General features: G+C 36.5%; 1 protein-coding gene across 4 annotated transcripts in view; it reads right to left on the reverse strand.

Annotated features, from left to right (window-relative positions):
- CHID1 (chitinase domain containing 1) overlaps window positions 1–22,028 on the reverse strand; it is a 118,340-nt gene that overhangs the window by 5,869 nt on the left and 90,443 nt on the right. For 3 of the 4 annotated variants that reach the window (XM_082059203.1, XM_082059201.1, XM_082059202.1), the window contains one exon: window positions 1,461–1,541. In XM_082059203.1, coding sequence (XP_081915329.1) covers window positions 1,461–1,541 — 81 coding nt within the window. Of the gene's footprint in view, window positions 1–1,460; window positions 1,542–12,111; window positions 12,268–22,028 lie in introns of those variants that run through there. The other variant, XM_082059205.1, reaches the window with a different exon arrangement.

The following is a 22,028-nucleotide window of genomic DNA, read 5'->3' on the forward strand; positions in this document are numbered from 1 at the left end:
TCCAGGAAGCCCACAAATAAGAATCTTCAAACACTGGCTTTCAAAGGCAAATGATATAGTACTAGGGACAAGCTATCCCTTTCCCACATGTTCAGCTTGCAAGGAGACATCTAGGAAATGAGTCTCAGAAATGAATCCCAGAAGCATGCCATTCAAACAGAGCCCTCAGATTTACTTTTCTGAGAGCAAGTTTTCATCCAGCGGTTATTGTGTCTCCAACTGGATTGTGCATTAAGAGGAGTAAAACAAAGATTCTGATTTTGCCTCTTTAATTAACATGAAAAACTTCGTAATTGTTTAGCACAAAGTAATTTTGCAACAGGATACCAAAGAATTAATTATAAAGGAAAACATATCCCAGTCTTTTCATTTAAACAGAGAAAAGATATTAAAACACTGTTGACCAACAGGTAAATAATTTTTTTCTGATAAAGAGATGTTGCTGAGAAGTCAGGAGAAAATTACAGGCTGAGAGAAATCTTGAAAATTAAACTGAAAATATAAAAGTAGGACACTTTTGGCTTTGGGTTAATTTTGTTTTCGTGTTGTTTTTTGGGTATTTTCCTTTGTTTTGTGTGTGTGTGTTTCCTTTGTTTGATTGGTTTGGGTTTTGTTTGTTTCAACATTTAAAATTACAAAAACCAATACGGTATTTTGGAAATGACAAAATAATTCTGTTTTGTTGTTTTGTTTTTTTCTTAAAGCACTCTAAAATGTGTTCTACTCTTATTTTCAGTGGTATCTCATGCATTAATATACAACACATAGTTTTGTAGAAGTAATAAGATTTTGTTTGTATAATTTTACCATATTTTTGTATATTTGCACAAAACTCAGCAAATTATCACTGAGGCTTAATAAGATGTTATTTTTTTTTAAATCTGTTTCAAATGGATTTTTCCTAGCGTCAGGAATCCTTTTATCATTTCTTGATAAAAAGGGAGGACAATCACCCCTTCCCTTCATGCTCATAGTCCTTTTAAAAACTTTATCTGGAAGTCACTTGATATGATTCTCATTACAGTTCTCTACATTCTTTAGTGGAAGTCTGTTGATTGACCAGTCTTGTCACTAGGACTTTTATACCACAGATTTTTCCAAGAACTGTTTTTGGCCAAGTCATTGGTAATCACCCAACAGCTCACAGTACTAATCTCTGAATGTCTGATTAACTGACACTCAGGAAATAATTTTGATGGATAATTCTAAAGATACGACTCACCAGACTTCTCTCCTAAAGATTGTTTTAGCTTATGTTATTTCATTAATCCTTCTCTGATTTACTTCTCTTGCCTGAAGCATTCTTTTATGCTGCAATTCAGTGTTGATATATGGATCACAAACAGCAAAAATTCCATTTGCTGAATCCAGTTGCATACAACAGTTAACTGATAATTCATTGTGTACTGGGCCATGGCGAAAAATATTTGCAGAATGGTAAGCTAATAAATGTAACTCACTTTTTGTATTCAAAGTAGTGTTCAGCAATTTGTTCATCCCACACAATTTTCGGTTTGTGCTCCTTCAACGTTTCAATGTACCTACAAATTAAAAACAGAGATATGGAATTAGCTTTTCTAAAAAGCGCTTAGGAAATTACATTGCAGAAGGTTCTGAAAATGCGGTTTTACCATGTTTAGATTGAACACTGTATCAAAAACATCTTCTTGCTGACAATTAATTTCCTCAGCCACATTACAATTCACCGTGCTTGCATTTTTTGACACTTCTTTTTTAAAGCAATGAATTAATTAATTTTCATCAAATGACAAATCCATAAAAGCACGTGAAGGCAACGCTTCAATATTTCTACAGCCTAATTCCAATATGCCAAAGCACAGGAACTCAAGTCATCCCTTGCCTGTACCTAATTGTGTCCTCCAAGGCCAACCAATGCAATTCTTAATTATAAGCCATTATTATGTGATGAGAAAAGTTCTTCTATTAAAGGGGCTTAACTAATCTTCTAAAAATGAAATTAAAAACCAGCTTGTTTTCAAGGAAAAGTTACTGCCAAGTAACTCTGTATATTTATTTTCTCCACCACTACTTCCTTGCCATTATTCATGGAAATTTTGAATGTGGGATGACCTCATACATACTTGACACAAAGTGAGCACAGAATATTACTTGTACCCAAAAAACTGCACAGTCAGATGGTGTGGAATAGTTAGTAAGCTGTAAGTTCATGTTCTTGGTTATCTCACAGCATTGTCCCTATTTAGAGACAGTGTCTCCTTGTGTCTGCATTTCTGACTGCACAATGGAAACAAAGCTGCTTGCTGCCTCATGTAAGAAGACCAGAAGATGGCAAGCTACTCCCAATGATAGGGGCCACATGAGTGTCACAGAAATAAGAGAAGTCTCTATCACATGTTCCTCTGTCTCTTCTGCATCTTTTTAACCTGCATCTTTGGCCTGCAAGAACTCAACTCTGCTGATGACTTTCCTGACTAGACATAAGGGGGCTAATCTAGCTCATATAGAACATGGTACTGAGATGTTGCAGCCCAGAAAACAAGAATTACCAGCCAAGACATCCTGATACGTGGTTTTATTCCTGAATCATAGAATCGTTTCAGTTGGAAGAGACCCTCAGGATCATTGAGTCCAACCATAACCTAACTTTAGCACTGAACATTGTCCCTAAAAACTATGACTTTAGATGGGAAACCTAATTTCACTTGTTAAAAATCTCAACACAGTTAAACATACATATGAAAAAGCTTTAAAATTAGAAATGCAACTTGAAGCAATTACTATAGCCTATTATTAATAAGGTATATTATTATTTTAAAGCTGTTCAAGGATGCACCACATTTAATGAGAACCCATCATGACCAGGCACAGAGAATTTATTTCCCTTTCTCCCACCTCTAGGCATTTATTACCATGTTATATAAGTGCAAAACCAAACAAGTTCATCTTCAAATCACATCTACGGTGATGAGACTAGCTCCAAGCTTCAGTTGGGGAAAAAAAAAAAAAAAATAGGCCCTAAATTGTCACTGCTATCCCTTAATTTTAGGGGACCTACTTGAAATGTATTAACTTGGTTTTTACATTGTCTCTAGTAAGTACAACAAAAGTTCCAAGTACAATGTTCAAAACAATAAGCTCCCATTTACTTCGGTTGCAACTGTGTACTCAGTTCTTTTGAAAGTCAAGTTCTATATTTCTCAACCAGACAACAATGTTGCTGTGAAGAGTCTGGAAGAGGTGCAGCAACAAACCAGAGCTGTTTCACATAGGCTTTCTATTATCGCCCTAACCTGGGAACAATCTGTGCCCTTCCTGTAGTCATCTGCCCCAGTCACTAGTCATTTTCTTACAATAAAACACAGGGGCTTTACAGGCAATATCTCCCAGCTACACCATACTTCCTGTTATCTCTATGCTATCCTATGATGTGCATTGTAAGCAGAAAAGGTCCTGTGTAAAACTGCAGCACCTGTATCACAACATACTTGCTTGACTCAAACTAGCTGAGGCAGTACTTGAATCAAAAATATTTGAATGCAGTTATTAAAAAAAAAAAAAAAAAAGAAAAGAAAAAAAGAAAAGAAAAAAAAAAAAGAAAAGATACATTTTCCATCACACTGAACCAGATAAGCATGTTTGGGGTACAAAAGATCTAGATTCATTTCCAGGTTCTCAAAGAGGAAAAGGGATGGGCAGGGAGCTTAGCACAGCCAGCCTTCCTCCTTCTTTCCACCTCTCACTTCACTCTTCTCCTGTTGATTCATATTTATTGCTGTTTTCCTCTCCTCCCTTTCTAATTTATTCTTCTTTCTACCCCTATTGTCCCAGTACACATCTGCTTTTATACTCCTATTAAGACTAATTTATTTGCTTCCTCATCCATCAGCACGTAACTTACTAGCTTTCTTCTTTTACCAAGTGGCCTCAGCAGTTAAGAGTACGATAAACACTGAAAACTCAGCCTCACTGCCTTGCATTCCGTATCTCCTGGGAAGTTTGTGACCATTTGCAGAGAGTCATGCTATTTCTCTGGTCCCAGCCTGAAATGATGTCAGCACAATGAAGTATCTGGAGCGTTGATGATAATATGCGGCACATATTATATAAATGATAAATTTGCATGGACTATCAGGAATAGTAACAAAAGGCAGATATCACCTCCATGTCTACCTTGCACATACTTGTTCTCAGAGAACTGCCATTCTGGCTCTTTTAAACAGGTTTTGGTTTAACTTAGCCAAAACAATGTTTTTGTTCCCCAAAACATTCTTTCTTGAATGAGAAAGCAGCTAAGATATCAATTCAGTTGTCACAACTGGGCTTTGAAAGTTTAGAAGTTATAATCTAGTAAAAAACATGTCCACATAACACAAAAGTGTTTGGAAACAATTTTAAGTCTGCCTGCCACCTTTCATACAAGACTTCAAATCTGCAGTACTTTACTGCAGTTTATTGCCATACCTCCGTTAAAAAGGTCACTTCTTGGTCTACAGACACTGACTGTTATGACAGACAGTCCTGGTTACAGAACCACTGGGCAGGGTTGGACTACCCAGACATAGATTTTTTAATGAATAAGACAGTGGACTTTCATTAGTAAGAGCAGTTTTTTCCTCTCCAAAATCATCCTGTGGTCCCACAACTTTGTCTCTAAATTGGAGAGATATGGATTTGATGAGTGGACTGTTGGGCAGATGAGCAACTGGCTGGATGGTTGCATCCAAAGAGTTGTGGTCAATGGCTCAATGTCTGGATGGACACCAGTAACAAGTGGTATCTCTCAGGGGTCCGTGTTGGGACCAGTACTGTTAAATATCCCCATCAATGACACAGACAGAGGGGTTGAGTGCACCCTCAGCAAGTCTGCAGATGACACCAAGCTGAGTGGTGCAGTTGACATGCCTGAGGGATAGATGCCTGGGTAGGGGCAACCCGTGGAATCAATACAGGCTGGGGGATGAAGGGATTGAGAGCAGCCCTGCCAAGGACTTTGGGAGACTGGTGGATAAAAGATTGGACATGAGCCAGCAATGTGCACTTGCAGCCCAGATGACCAATCACATCTTTTGTTGCAACAAAAGGAGCATGGCCAGCAAGTCGGAGGAGGTGATTCTGCCCCTCTACTCTGCTTTGGTGAAGCCCCACCTGCAGTACAGCATCCAGCTCTGGAGAAAGACATGGACTTGTTGGAGAGGGGCCAGAGGAGGCCACCAAGATGATCAGAGGAGTGCAACAGTTCTGCTGTGAGGACAGGCTGAGAGAGCTGGAGTTATTCAGCCTGGAGGAGAGAAGGCTTCAGGAAGACCTTATTGTGGCCTTTCAGTACTTAAAAGGGGCCTGTAAGAAAGATAGGGACAGACTTTTTAGCAGGCTCTCTTGTGATAGGACAAGGGGTAATGGTTTTAAACTAAAGGAGGGGAGATTCAGGCTAGACATGAGGAAGAAATTTTTTACAATGAGGTTGGTGAAACACTGGCCCAGGTTGCCCAGAGAGGTGTTAGATGCCCCATCTCTGGAGACATTCAAGGCCAGACTGGACAGCGCTCTGAGCAACCTGATCTAGCTGAAGACGTCCCTCTCACTGCAGGGACTTGGATTAGGTGACCTCTGAAGGTCCCTTCCAACCCAAACTATTCTGTGATACTATAAAACAAGCATTCCCTTCCACAGAATAAATGAGAAGCTAAAACATACACATGATGGAGTACCTGTAAAGTCAGTCCTGCCAAAGATGTGTATCTATGAACAACACTAATATGGCTACTTCTACACACTATTGCACTTTGCTGCCCATAAAGGATCCAGAAGAAATGTTCTCAGGATTTATAGCTGGCGTTTCTTTTCTAAGACACTTTTGTTCCAAAATATTAAAAAGTAATATGGCACTAGAATATGTTAAGGTAAAAACCATGATCTATGGTCCCCCTGAAGAAGGCATTTACTTTCATGTGTAATGCTTTTTCACCAAGAATATAAAGAAACAAGTCTCTAGTATATATTTTGCAACAAGAATATACATTCTAGGAAAATACATAGCTGCATATATTATTTTTAGACTAGGAATTATTTATGAAGGTTAACTTTTTCAATCCTCAGGTGCTTTTCTTTACTAGTTCTGAGTTGCTCTTCAACAAAAAAAAAAGCTTTAGTGAAAAGGAAACCACTACTGTGCATACATCCCATTTTGATGCTCTTCTCTAACACTTTAAATTTTCTCCTCAGTTCTCACATAAACAAAACTCTGATTAGAAGTAGCACAATCATTTGCTCCTTCTGCAGCAAACTGAGCTTATCTTACACTATAGCAACTCAGTCAAAGGATAAAAAATGCTGTTCAGCTTGAAAATCTATACCACACACTTCCTGTTCAGTTAGCTTCAGTTACAATAGACTTAACTTAGTTATTAAACCCTGAACCTACCAGGAATTGCACCTTCATAACTGACATTCAGCAGTGCCTGTGCAAGGCAATGGATGTTTTAGACTCAACTAAATAGGGCCCCTCCCCTTCTCAGAGAGCTGTAGCTTGTAATAAAAGAGAAGTCACATAAAAGGCCATATTCTAAACCTGAAGAGTTTATATTTCTGATGTAATAGACAGAAATACCTACAAACCAGCTTTTACGGTACTGCTCCTAAGAACATTACCTGTCTTGGTACATATCTTCCATACAGTACTGGTCAGTATCCCCACTGCTCAGCATACATCAGAACACCCTGTGAAAGGGCAAATACCCATTTTCAAAACAAGATTTTTCAGAGGGGTTATATATAAAACCCATAAGTCAAACCACCTTCTATTTCATGTTTAATTTCAACTACCCTGACGCTATCACGTTTCAGATGTTTATGCTTTTCTTAAAGCCTAGAGTTCAGATACACTAATACATCTGCTGTTCAGCTTCAGCTGTAAATAAGAAAAACTATGCTAGTTCTGTTGTATGTAAAGTTGAACTTGCTGGGTTTTTTTTTGCACACACCAAAAAAGCTTTCCAGACTTACCTCTTGCTCAAAATATACAAATCAGCTATATTCATACAGTGCTACACACATTAGCTATGAAAACTGCTATACTAGATTTTAAGACTGGTCAGATTTAGATGATCTTAATTCAGTGTATAAGAGATGAAATTTGATCCACTCCAAGGTTCAGTGTACAGTCACCTACTTTGACATTCTTAATTATTCCATACCTACTTCATTAAAAAAGATGGATATAAAAAAAATGCTCTTCTTTTCCATCCTTGCTTAAAAAGTCAGATGACCTTTATGCCAGTGATCACTACTAAGTCTTCCAGTTGCTTATTACATCTCTCTTCAACCATTCCTGAATTAAAACCATCTGAACACAAACACAAAGTCAATAGAGGCGTCACCCACCAGATTTAACAACCACAAAATCCAGCAGGAATATACTTTCCTCACCTTGTGTCAGTAAAGGAGCAGTGCAACCTTTGGGGTTGCCGGGAGGCCTGTGCCAGGTACGTGCTCAAGCCCACTGTTTCCACAAGATTGCTAAGAGGCCCTGGCTGAGACATATGGGCAGAGGCCAAGCCCCATGCAGGACATGGTTACAGAAAGATTGCACTTGGTAGCAACGAAGAATGAAAGGGAACATTAGATATAAGCAGCAGAAGGCATCAAGGATGGGACAAGGAAGCTGTGATTGAAGTAGAAGATCTGATAGCAGCTTAGCTCCCAGATCACCTTCTTAGTCAGACAGAGCACAAAACTTGCAGGCTGCAGGACTCTGGGTATGTAAAACTGACCCAGGTCAGCAACAGCTTTGGGAGAGAAATGCTAGGTCTTTTCTCTCTCCAGGATTAGGATAAATAGTTTAGGCCAGACAGAAGCAGTGTTGTCTGCAAAGAACCAGAACTTCAGGTAATGAACAAAACTAACTACAGTAGGAGACTGTAGCCTGATAAAGCTGACTGCTATTTGGATTCCATCTACTTCACAAGGTGCTGAAAATGAGATACAGATTAGAATCTCCACTTCCAAGTAGCCTCAGAGGGTGTGCAGATTGCTTAGCTGACACTCATGTCAGGCCTACAATTTCCATTACCAGTATCTCTGCCTGCTCCTCCCTGGCCTCATGACTAGTGGGCTTTCAGTAAAACGTGACATGTGAAAGCAAAGTTAATACAAAACGCTAAACCATAAAAGTCATCCAGTGGTTGAACAGCCCACTCCCTTCAAAGCAGTGAGAATATCCATATTCTTCAAATCTCTTGGAGGCAGTCTCTGCTACCATGGCCCTTCACTTTAGCATAAAAGATATGCTTCATTCTTAAACTATAGGAAAAACAGTCCAAGAAGCAAAAACACAGCATTTACCACTGCCTTGTGCAGGCCTGCTTCAGATCCTTGAGATCCCAAGCAACCTGCTGAATGTATCAAATCAAATGCCTTTGAGAATGGTCTTAATGTCAGCCCAACAAACAAATTCATAGTATCATTTCCTCCACTGGGGACACTGCCAAACTCTCAGCTATCAGAGCCCTGGGACTGTAATTTTCAATGCTTCTATGACAAAAAAGGATAAAACACTTGTATCTATTTCTGTTCACTTGAAAAGTATGTAGTAAATGCCTTCAAAATGCAAGAATACTTACTAGTATTTAAGTGATTCCTTACCAAAAAAGTGATAAACTATGTAAAAGAAGCTATGAAATTAGGGAGTTGCTCAAGCTTTATGTGTCTTACTGTGCTGCTCTAGTTTGCTGATAAAGGTTGCCCATGGTCTCTTAAAACTAATGCATTCAAAATCTATTTCAGGTTATGTTCTTAAAAGGAAGCATATTGTGGTATTCTGACTTTTAGAAGTAGCAAATACCAAAATCCAGCAAGCTTTTCTCTTACACCTGAGAATAATCTGCCAAACTCCTACTGCTGATAAATCTAAAAGAGGACTTCCAGGTTATCACATACAGAGTTTTTTTAAATTTTCTGTGTTCTTTTGTTCCAGTTTTTACTTTACTTAGCTGGCATGTGAATTATATTTTGGTATTTCAACCTAGCTCTCACAAAGCAGACAAACGTTTCAAAGCTACTCCATGCCTTCTAATTATCAACTGTTGTGACTCAAGTTCAACCTTTGAATACCCGAACACCAAACACTGTCTATAAGGTAAAAGAAGCATAATTCAGGGGTAGTTTTTTGGCATGAAGTAGTTTTAGATGTGCAGCAATGAATTGAAATGATCAAGCGCAATAGAGCAGATAGTTTTGCCTTCATGTGAAAAAAATCATAAATTCAATCCCTCACTGGGAGGATTGTAACCAAAGAGGCAACTACACTCAGAGAAAATCTATGGCAGATCAGTAAACTCTGCAAACCTCCAGTGTCCTATGAAATCATGATTATATACTCTTTTCCATCTTTTGGGATCAGGCTAAGTGAAGAACGAAGAATATTTCTGCTGACTTTCAAGTTCATTTTTTATTCTTGGCAGAGGGATTTTTCTCACAACTGACCATGTTTTAGTCACTGTGATATGGATTTATTCTGGACTTACATAAATAGAACTAACATAAGACTTTCAACATTTGTTTTTGAAAAGATAGAATGATGACAAATTCATGCAAATGACTATTAATATTAATGCAAATCTCAGAGGGTTAGTACATTTTTAACACACCTTAGAATAATCTGGATGGCATAAAATTCCTCCGTTATTGGCATGACTTGAAGATGGGCTACGAAGTAATAAACTATATTTTACCCCATGAGAGTGGAGATTTATGCCCTTTAAAGAAACTATCTTCATTAGGGCAGTTAAGTAAATACTCGAGAACGCGGATTTTAAATCTCTTGATATTTAGTTAATCTAATACATATTCACGTGGCAGTGTTCAGTTTTAAAGAAAAGCTCATCACTTTTCATCATGAAAAAGCAGGAGAAAGTCTTCCATATCCTTGCTGTAACTCTGACAAATATTTGTATATTTTTATCTGTTTAATTTCTGCTGAACAAACATATCTGTGCTGGCTGCTAAGATTTGTAAGGTTGAGACTAAATTTTAAAGCAAAAAACAATATGCAAATATTTATTTGAAATTATTTTCAAATTAACAAACTGGTATTAGACCAAATGGCAACAATTGGAGTGCAAATCAAGGGATGGAAGGATGGCCATATTATTTCTTGCTCATTAAATTAACTGGAAGTTTCAAAATGTAATAGTATTTTACCTCTAACAGGTATGTATATAATTTTTTTTTTAATCCTTAAATAAAACAGCACTACTTTTCCAATTAACCATAACTACAGCCCTCTACTAGGTATACAGCACTCTGTACACAAACTATCTTTGGTTTGCTGAAGAAATTGTTGATTTAGAGGAGCAGTGTAAGAGGGAATTATAGTCACAGCATACATGGGATCTGTGTACATTCTCAAATTTTGTTAACATCTGGGAAAGTTAGAAAATAAATACTTTTTGCCATGTTTGAACGATAAAAATTTGCATTTTGCAATTATTCGAGCAAATTCAGACAGTAAGTGTTCATGATTTATCCTAGTACACTGCCAAAGGTAAAAACAGCAGGGCATTTATGTATCTGAAATGGTTCCACTTGCAAATATATAAACTGCAACAACAATTTCAAAATACTATCATTTTGCATTCCCTTCACGTCATCCAAAACAGAGTAATCACCAGTACAGCTGTGTAATTAATAGAAGAATAGTGTTCTTTAAAAACTTACTAATTGTAAATCTAAACAAGTTAATTATTAACACTATGATATCATGTAACAGAAGGTAAATCCAGAAATCCTGAAGCAAAATTAAAAAGCAAAAATTCCTGCAAGGCATCAATTACTGAAAACATAGTGGAAGAGAGACTGATACAATGTGGAAAGAAGAAAAAAATGTGGGTTTTGTTTTTGTTTGTTTTGTTTTGTTTTTTTAATCACAATTTGGAAACAACTGTTGGGGGAAAATGTTATTATTTTCCTTTTTTTTCTTCTGATTTCATGAGTGAACATTGCTTTTTTCAAAGGCTCAATAAAAGTATTTGATTGTTTTAATTAAAAAAAATGGATTCAATTTAATTAAGTCTGGCAAGATACTGAATAGGTTCCTGGCCACAAATAAGTCAACTTTTCTACCTTAAGGCAGGCGTAAGGGGAGAAGGAAAGCTTTATTTTACATTGCAAAGAGTCATTTCAAAACCATATGGCAGAGATGCCACCTGGGAATAACTCCCTGTGCCCCACATCTCTAATTATCACAAGCTCCTGTTACAGCCCTATGCAGAGAGATGAGCTATGAATGACCTTGTTAAGTAAAGAAAACATAAAAAGAGGACAATAGCAAAGCTAGAAGATGAAGAGAAACAGATGGGACAGTCAACTGTAAAACTGCAAAGCCCTACAATGCAAGAACATGAATAACAGGGAGAACAGTGCTTGGATTAGATGAAAAAGTTCCAGCTGCAGTCACTGAAAGACTTACTGACTGATACTTGGGACTGGTAGGGCTTTTGCTGGGCATTATTTTAATTGTTCTTACTTTTACAAAAGGTGGAGGAGTATACTCTGGTTCTCTTTCACTTTCCATTGCAGCTGTTGCAATAAACCTCAGTACTGCTTTACAAACGTTCTAGTCTACAATATAGCTATTGCATGACTTAGAAGCCCTTTTATTCCAATCCCCTCCACCTTCAGGATGGCAGTCTTCTCTTTAAGCAAAGAACTGTTACTGTCAGATGACAGATTCTGTACTTAGTATCAGAAAATGGCCGGTGAACCAAATCCAGAAGTTCTGAAGAGAAGTAAAAATTACCTCCTCAGACTATGAAAAAAATGCAGGTTCTTGAGTTTTCAATAAGCTCTGATTCCAGAACTGGGATTGGCTGAACTAGTTTTTCTGACCGATTTTGGCACTTGCTGACTTGAAATCCCAAATATTATGTTGTGAGTAACCTTTTTTACTCCCAAAGCTCTACATTTGTGGATTATGACAAGTGCTGTCTTTGACCAAATGCTTAGAAAGTTTCCATGCAGAGGACCACACTAGGAGACACACACGTCTAAGAGCCAAAATACAGAGAAACACACTGAAAAGGCAAACCCAGATTTTATTGGGTCACTTGTCTATGTGGATATCACATCAGGGAAGGTCTAAATACATCATACAATGTTATAGGTTTCTTAAGCTGACAAGAAGAGACAAAGGAAAAAAAAAAAAAGAGTGGGGCCAACGGTTAATTTTTATCCATTAATGTTTCTGAGCAAACAACAGCAATTCAAATATGCTGGATATTTTCTTGGATCCTGTAGAATGAAGAGACAGTTAAGATTATGAGACCTATTAATTCATATCCACAAAATATATTCCAATTACAAGTAGTTTCTGGCCCTTTCTGGCCCCACAGCCATTGCAAGAACCTCTTTAATTACTTACCTCTTTTGCAATAAGATACAATTAAGCAGTACTAATTATTTGACACAAGATATTCTAAGTCTGAGAGAGGCTAAGCAGTTGCTATAACAACATAAATTATTGAAAATGACTGGCAAGTATTACAGATTCTCATCCCATGGCAAAACATTTCTGAACTACGCCCTCACTTTCAAACCTATCATCTTCGTTGCAATTTGCTATTTTGTACCTACAATAACTTAAGAATATTTTGAATACAAGAGTACTGAAAGAATTCATAAAACTGTCAGATTGTCACAGCACTTCACACTTTGGGATGATGCATAAACATTAAGCAATTAAGACAGAGGTGGGAAGGCTACTGTTGAAAATAAAGAATCTATTTGGAAATCCATTTCTTCCTCTGAAAGACAGAAGTCTGGTATAACAAACTAGACGAAAGCAATACCAATTCAGTTAGTAATTGAGAGGATTTTGTATAATAAAACAGTGACTTCTCCCAGCAACTAAATATGCCACAATATATCAATATTTCTTCAGAAATATTGCAACAGCATTAGCAGATACCTAGAAAAAAGAATTTAAGACTGATATCAGAAAATTATTAAAACTCTTGAAATTTCTTTATACAACTCCAGATAATCATCGTGATGTCCCCTAAAAGGATGCTTGGTCACAGAGGGAAAGTGAAACCTAAGCAGTTATCAATATAATACAAGAACAGTTTTAGGGAAGTATATTATATGATAAGATTGTATCACTTCAGGAGCACTTTGCGCTAGCTTATAGCTGAACAAATTATACTGTTTGCCATTTGAATTTGGTCAGTCACCCAGATTCAAATTTTATTTTTAACAGAATGAAAGGATGAGTAATTCAAAAGGAATTCAGAAACAGGGTCAATTTTTACAAGCACAGAAACATCATTTCATAAAGAAATGGTTCTATAATTGAATGCAGAATGACAATACACAAGCTTCACAGACTGAGAGGTACTGTTTAATTCCAGCAAATAGATCTCTGTTGTTTATTAGAAAATACAAGTAACATATCCAAGTTTTCTTGAGTTACTGGATACTCAAAATTAAATTTAAAGCTAACACAGAGTATTCATGCTTGGTTTTACTCAGTGGCTAAATAATTTCTTGAAAAGTTTCAGCTCTAATAATTAAAACGGACAGAAAATGCTAGAATTTTATAACTCTATTATTTGTAAGTAACTAGAATCTCAAACATAACAAAAGAAAAAAATTCTTGACTGATGTTTGATATTCACCTGCACCACCAAACCTTCCTTCTTGACCTTATGACTTCTTTAGCAAGCCAAACCAACTTGTGAGTCAAACCAAGACTCAAAAGTGCTTTAGAAAGCCACACATAATTACTGTTCTGCCAGTATCAAATAAATAATCTCTCCCCTTCCTTGAACAAATAGGCAAAATCTACCTCTGTTAGTCATTGTTAGCAGAACACAAATATTTGCATTTTGTTCCACAAATATTTCCAAAATAATTTAGATAAATAATAATTTAAGAAACTACTCAAAACATTAAGATATTTTAGTAACATTTAAGGAAACATAAAAATATAGAAATAAACCCAAAATGTTTATTTAGTAGTCTAAATTAGTTAACTTCCGTTGTATAAACAGCAACAGCTTTTTTTGGCTGTTGAATTTGACTTTCAAATGCATATCAAGGAATTTACAAGTAAAATTGTGTGTCTACTATTACGCATAACATTCTGATTATATAACAAAAAAAAAAATCCGTTCAAGGTTTTGCTTTGTTTTCAGAAGATTCTAATGAAATCTTACATAAATTTAAGGTTATTTTGTTCCTAAAACGTATACAGAGTTTTAAAGATTCCTACCTTAAAGTCTATGAAATATTTCAGTATAACATACTTGAATGTTTTCATATGAAAGCTCTTGGGTGGACGTATTGTATGGACTTCTGGGGGTAAAAATTAGGCATGTTCATATTCAAATTCATATACACGTATCATACTTCAAGAAAGGAAAATGAATGAAAAGGATCAGAAGTGTTTTAAAGGGACAGAAATATATTAGGGATAAAAACAACTTACACACAAACCAGATTTTGCTAGAAACAGATGCATAAGAGACACTACATTTTACCTCCAATGTTACTACTATTCAACAGAAGAGTAAGACAGCTACACATAATACAAACATCCTCCACTTTTCCACACAGTACTGAAGTCTACTGGTTTAGGATTTCCACAACTATTTAAAAAAGCATTGACTACTATTTGACTTGCCTCTTAAAGTGTTTTCAAAGGAGCATAGAAGACTATGTGATCTGCTGTTTAGTTTGATTTGCACAGTCACTAAGAAAACAATACAACCATCAGTCATCTGAGAGGTGATATCGGTTAGACTGCAGGATGCTATTATTGATGGTACTCCACTCCACCCTCACCTGCATTGCATAATATAGTCCTTCTGTATGGAGAGAGTCTTTCTGCATGGGCCAGTACTAAAAAATTGAAACTAGAGCTCTACATTTTTTTTTTAAATAGCTAAGATGACAATTTTCATTTACACAAGCAAACACAGAACAATTTAACTTCAGCACATCTTAAACTTGACTAATTGACCACTTAACTTTGAGTGCACTGAAAGTGTATTTTAATATAACTATGCGATCACTGTATGCAAAACACACTAATAACTTCCATAATTTATGTATTTCAAAGCATTATGGAGGCTAATGAACTTTGCTGCCTTATCAAGCAAGATAATCTGGTTAGATATTTAGTCATTAAGAAACTGCTTTCTCATAACACAAAATAGAAGTCATATTCACTCATAGAGAAAATACTATAAAATACATCATACAGGTACATAAAGACTACTTCACCCATTTCCAGAATTCTCCTCAGATTTTTTCAAGGACAAGTTGAATAATTCTTATTTTTACAATGCTCTGGCATCTTCTAAATGCCTCACTGGCATTATCCATTTAACCTTCTGAGCATCTCACCTTCCACATGGAGGAAAAGGAAGAGATGGTAACTTATGTTACCAGCAAGAGCTATGTATTCAAAATCATCACAGGAACAGAAGTCCGGCATTGTAAAAAAAGGTGGGTCTGTACTGGTAAAGGACAGATTAATATAAAAATAGTTTACTGAAGAAGATTTAAACTACTATTTTAATACAATTATTAAAAAATAATGGCCCACATGATTAACATTTTTCTTCCTCAATATTTACAAGAAGGACAACTCTTGATTAATCCCCAGTTTGCTCCTCAGTTTGAGCATCACATTAGAAGTCAAGGCTGTAACTAGATTCCAACTTAAAAAACAAGTTTATTTCCTTCTGTTGAAACTAAATGCAGATGAAATTTATTAGGTGCCATGGAAATTTCACGAGTCTGTACTTCGGCTGACATGTTCTATAGCTAAACTTACAGGTGGATTTCAATTTAAACAACAAAGTTGCTTAGTCTTTGGGTAAGTTTGAGAGATTTGAGAATAGCTTGTAAATAAATTTAGTAAAAATAAACAGATGTAGTAAACTGAATTTGCCGCAGAAGCCAAAACTAAAAAGCATTTGGAGTTCTGGCTTTATAGGTACAATGAGCTGCAAACTTGAAGTCAGTTATTCGAGCCATACTTCCCTCTTCTTTGGAATCCTGTTTTAAGAGGAGTGGGGGGAAGAAGACATATGAACCTTTAAATTACTTTGAATCTGTGAACCTTAAAGGGCTAACTTGCTTTGATATATGTAGAAGAATACTGTGAAGTAATATAGTATTTTATCTACCATGTTCCAGAGCTGAGATATTGAAAGATGCCAAGTGCCTTCTCACCTTGTTCTTGTAACGATTTCAGAGGCAAAGACCAAAGCTCTTGCCTTTCTTGGGTCTCCATACACATGCCCAGAAAAAGATTTCTTTATGAGGATTGTCACCAACACATCAACATGACGCACAGTTACTTCAATAAAAAATAGGCTCAACCTACCTCTGTGTGCATTTGCACAGTGAAACAATTGGTTTTCTGTTCACACGGTGTGTTTCACAAAGAGTTAGTTTGGACTAGCCCTAACCTGGTTACCCAGAATGAAGGTTCATGAGAAGAGCAAACTATATGCACTCGTGCAGCTCAGCTTCCATTCAGTGTTGTCCAAAAGGAATTAATTTTGTATATTCCAAGACTGCTCTGCATTGTGAATTTAAGTAACAGAAATGGGAGATGATATGGAAGACTTCAAAAGTGTATTCCAGAACCAAACTAAAACACACCACACTATTTTTAAATGTTTGTCAATAAAAGAATGATCAATGCAGGGAGTTAGTTGGTTGGGTTTTTTTTTACAGTCTATATGCAGTGTATCTTCATCTTACCACATTTTTAAAAGTCTATTATGAACAGCCACACTATGTGTCAAGTCTGAGTTATAACTGTTACACAGAATTATTACCTGAATAATAACTTGTACCCCAGCTGATAAGTATCCTTAATAAGCACACGTAAGATCTTGATTCTATTGCTAAATGGTGTTAGAATTCAAGGTATCTTCAAAACAAAGCTGTAAAGTCAGATTTATCTGCGTTAGAGGAAAGTGAGAAAAATGTTCACCTTTGGAAACATGATGCACACAACAACGGTGACACAGTAGTATATCTGAACTACTTGCTTTTGGCACTCCACTAAGTTCTATTTAATTCATAAATAAGAGGGACATTTTCAGTAGCTCATAACACTTCCAGATTCTACAAATTTCAGAATTTTTATAGAAAATGCATGTACTGACACACAATCCTGAATACAAAAATACATATTTCATTTTTTTCACAAAAAAAAGTAGCTCCTGAGCACATTTGCTTGTTTTGTTTATTTCAGAGGGATGCAAACTTTCTAATTCAGAAAAAGAGGTTCACAGAAAGGGTCAAAGAGTAATTTCCAACAGTAGTTTTGTACTTACAAGAAAGCAATCTGATTTCTAGGAAACTTAAAACATCCAGGGCAAGGCTGGATGGATATATTTTCGATATACGCTATTGTGAAATAATAAATGAATATGTACCCCACTGATTTAAAAATCAAGTTTATTCATTTTTTGATAGAAATAATTTGGTCTAAATTTATTAGTTACTAACTTAATTCTGCAAATTAACTTAATTTGATAAGGACCTTAACACATGCTTGCTTTCATGCATTTTTCCTTAATTTATCCTGAGGTCTTAAGATTCCTGCAGTTTTCAGTCACCAGTTCTATCTTTGTGATGGTTAAATATTTTTGCTCAATGTAGAACTCCTGTTTATTTCTGCAAATCCACAAATCTAATGGTTATTTATGTGAGTCACTATTTGTTGGTGCTTAGTCTGAGTCTTCTGAAAAAAAAAAAAAAGCCCAAATGAAACATGGCAGGATACAGAAGTAGTTGTAATGGCACACTCCTCTATCTCTTCTGTCCGTTTTTAAAAAAATCAAGTTTGATTCTCACAACCCCAGCTACAGTCTAAATTATTCTGTAAAATTTTATCTTTTTACCAGAAGAATTTTGCTAAATCTCTTAAGGATTTTCGTAAAGTGTTCTAAGAAAATACACTTTCTAGTTCCAATAATGTATGTGACATTTCAACCTTATGCTTAAAATGATCATATTTTTATGCTAAAAATCACAGATCACTAAGCATGTCTTGGGAAATCTCTGAAAGAACCTCCAAATTGAGATCATTAGTAAACCAAGCATGTATTAGAAAACAGTCTGACAGAATTATCTTAAGTTAAAATTTGCACATAGTTAATTTTGAAAAAAATGTACACTATTTAAACACCACCACCCCTCCCACCCCTGCCACACACACACACACACACACACACACACACACACACACAGAGAAAAGCATAGTACAAACCCAGGGTCATTACATTTGTAATACTAGCCTGTAATCAAGGAGAGACAAGGGAGATTGTGTATATCAGAAGAAGGAGGAAAAGCGATCAAGACATTAAATAAATAACCAACTAGAGAATCTCTAAAATGACGATGTAAGAAAAAGCTACCAGTTGTTGATCAAACCTTTCACAGCTGGAGTTGAACAGTACAGGGGTCTGGTTCAGCACACTTTCATGGACAAGGGAATGAAATCTGATCATCAGCAAGCCTCCCAGATGAAGCAAAATAGAACAGGAAAACAAGAGTCTCATTACAGAGCCTCAAAGTGTCCCCCAAGACATTCATTATGCACTAAATGTCAAACTCAGCTTTAAATCACTAACAGAACATTAAGTACATAAAAGAAAATGCTGATGAGTGATATTCTGGCACTGGCCATCCCAGTGAGGCATGTGAGCAAAGAGAATTAAGTAATTTGTGGAATTCTCCCTGTCTGAAGCAGGTTAAATGCAGAAGAGGGCCTTGAAAAAGTGTGTGGTCTGTTAAGACTGATGTGTCAGACAGCACTGTGGTTGAATTTAAATATGATTTCAGGGGAAATAATAAACTACTTGGGAGGGCACACTGCAGTCTAGTGGTTACACTGTGTTAAATACTTACTCTGTGACACCATTAATTGTTGTATTTGAACTATCTGTATATCAAAATACTGGGCAGCTCCCTTTCTACCATGACAGTACATTGAGTGAGGAGCATTACTAATTAAAAAAAAAAAAAAAGAAAAAAAGAAAATAGTTTTGTTTTATATTTCTTTATGTCATCAAATCAGCTGTCTAGGAATAAGTGAGCAAAGAAATCTACAACTGTCTAGGGTCTCGAAGCCCAGAGAGCAGTCCAATGCAGGAGAGGAGGAGCACAAGCAGGCTCCAAGAATCTTGCTAACTTCAAAAGTGCAGTTTGCAACTTTGAATCAGAAAGCAATATAACTTTGTTAAAGTAACAAAGTAACAAAGTTAAAGTACAGTCTTATGCCCCTAAATCCAGCAAAATGTCTTGCTAAGTTATTTCAGGCAAATAACCGTAATCATCATGCATAAGTCTCAAACGAGTGGTTGTTAAAGTGCATGCATAGTCAAGCCCATTCATTTTAGGAAAAAGAGCAGTGCCAGGCTGCTGCAGGGACAGCTCAGCAAGCTGAAAGAACTGTATCCTTTGGTTTGCAACTGAGTGTTTCAAAACCAGTGTGCACAGCCTCCGAAGAACTGACCATCAAAATTATCAAGTATTTTAAATTGAAACATTTAGATAACAGTGTCTGAAAGACAAACTTGAAGGATTTATCTCTGGGAAAACCTGAAGCCAAATTAAAAGCAACGTACATGCCTCCATTTCACTTTCTGATTACTCAAAATGGTAGTCAGTACAGATTTTCTCCAAGTGTCCTGTATAGAATGTCATCAACAAATATAACTTCTAAAGCATATAAATTGTACAAAACAAATGTATAGGACCCAGAGCTGAGTTCATACAGGAGACCTGAAAGAAAGCTGGAAGCAGTATGTAGCTATTCTTGTTTATCATTCGGATGTAACAATCCAGATCTGATAAAACATGATTTATTACTGGTTTCTCCTAAATCTACATTTGTGTTCCTCCATATCAATTACCAAGATAAATGTTCTTTTTGAAAAATCCTCATCATCGAAGTACACAAATAAAATACTGACTATAAAGGTGTATATATACAAGAATGAAAAATACAAATGCTTCTAACTGATTTGCACATGACACAGCAACAAAAAACTTGCATGCTAGGTCTGATCCTCTAACATTGTGCACTGCTTTTTAGGAGGTGAAGCATAGATCTTCAAACATTTTTAAAGGTTTCACTTCTGTTAAGATCCTTCATTATAGAAGACTTCAGTAAGAATTAAATGCCCAAATGCTTTGTGCAACCAGGCTTGCAGACTCTAGAGCTTGTATGTGATGTGTCTGGGAAAAGAGAAGGCTTAGGCCTTAAGAGTTCCAAATCTCCCATATTTTATTTCAAGGGTTGGTAAGGGATAGGGTGGCCATCTATCCTGTCATTTAAATATACCTAAAAACTTAAAAAACCCCATTGAAATGAATAATTAAGACGATCATAAATTTTGCACTACCCACAAAATGAATGTACTTTCCATTTTTCAAATAGAAAAGGAATGCATATTTCATTACAAAACAACATGGATTGTTGCTGGCAGTAAGAGCTGGGTTTATGCATTATTCACTCATGAAAAAATTCATTAATTCAAAGATTGCCTGATGGTCTTCATGCCCTTCTGCAATCCTAAGCCTGAGAAGGAGTGAAGGTGTTTCAAGTTCAAAACTTGTGTCACCTGCTTTTGCTGGCAGTGGAATGCCTGGGAAGCACCTGCACGCTGTCCAGTCACCGCCAGTTACACGTTGGTGGGCAGTCTACAGAGGGATCAACAGAAAGAGTATGGCAAAGCTACACCTGGTGGGCAGTGTTTCTGCAAGGTTCTCAGCCTGGCCCACACACAGGAAAGAGCTGCATAAGCATTTTGCAAGATCTGAGCACCCAAGTGGATATGTGCTGTCACTTATAATGCGTGGGCCCATCAGACTACATTTTTCTGCTATTCATTTTCTGTCAGCAAGTAAATGAGAGCAGAGGATGGAATGCAGATTTAATTGTGAGCACGTGAAATTATAGAACTGAAAGGCAAAAGCTACTTTTGCATGAGGAGAGTAATCTGTGTGACCGAAGGATGTAGGCATGTATCTCCTACCGGCAGCAGAAAGGCAGGCTGCAAGTCATAATTGGGCATACTAATACATCACTAAAAGAGAGAAGAGCTGACGTCTCAGAAGCCTGGCTTTTTCTGACTTCAAACTCTCTCGAAATGGAAAGAAGATAACAGGAATCCACAGTTCTGCGCCGAATAAGGTTTTTTCATCAAATTAGTAAACATGGACTTTTTATCTGGCATTAGTAAGTGGCTGGTTTTACAAGAGAAGCAAGTAAGCTACTGCATTTCACAAATATCTGTGTTGTGACCTTTGCTATTCAATCTATATACATAAAAATACGAAAAAGGAGCAAAAAAAGGACGATGCAAAATTTGCTGATTATATGAAAATATTCAGAGCCAATTAAAACCAAACTTGACTGAAATGAGCTGCAGAAGTTCACACTAATGAATTACATGGCCATAAAATAGCAACCAAAATCTGATGCAAATAAACACAAAATAATAACTATGAGGAAAGTGAAGTATTGGTTCTGAATAAGCTGTTATCACCCAGAAAAATGACCTTGCTACACATCCCCTTGAACTGAGAAATAAATATCGAAGCAGAAATAATTTGTATTACTTTTGAACGTAAAACCTGTCTTAGTCTGAACACCTATTTCAATTTAGTTTTTCCATGGGGCAAATAGGTTCCATTGCAGTAGATGAGGAAGACACGCAGGAAATGAAAAAGTGTGGGGCACAGTTCCATTATTCATGGTTTTATCTCCATGGGGGAACATAACAGAATCTGCCAATCACCAGAAAAGTTTGTAGGGTGGGGAGTAATTAGAAAAGAGGAGATGAGATACTGCATTGTATTCCAACAAGTGCTGATTCGGTCCATAACCCTCGCCAGGAGACATACCAAACTCAAAAGTAGGCATACTAATTTTACAGTATTTAGAAAAGCATTGGAACTAGAACCAGGCTTTTAATTTTAGTTGCAGCAGACCTGGCATCTTAATGATATCATCT

The sequence above is a fragment of the Streptopelia decaocto genome, assembly GCF_964273445.1.
Source record: "Streptopelia decaocto genome assembly, chromosome: 7".
In the NCBI taxonomy this organism is placed as follows: domain Eukaryota; kingdom Metazoa; phylum Chordata; class Aves; order Columbiformes; family Columbidae; genus Streptopelia; species Streptopelia decaocto.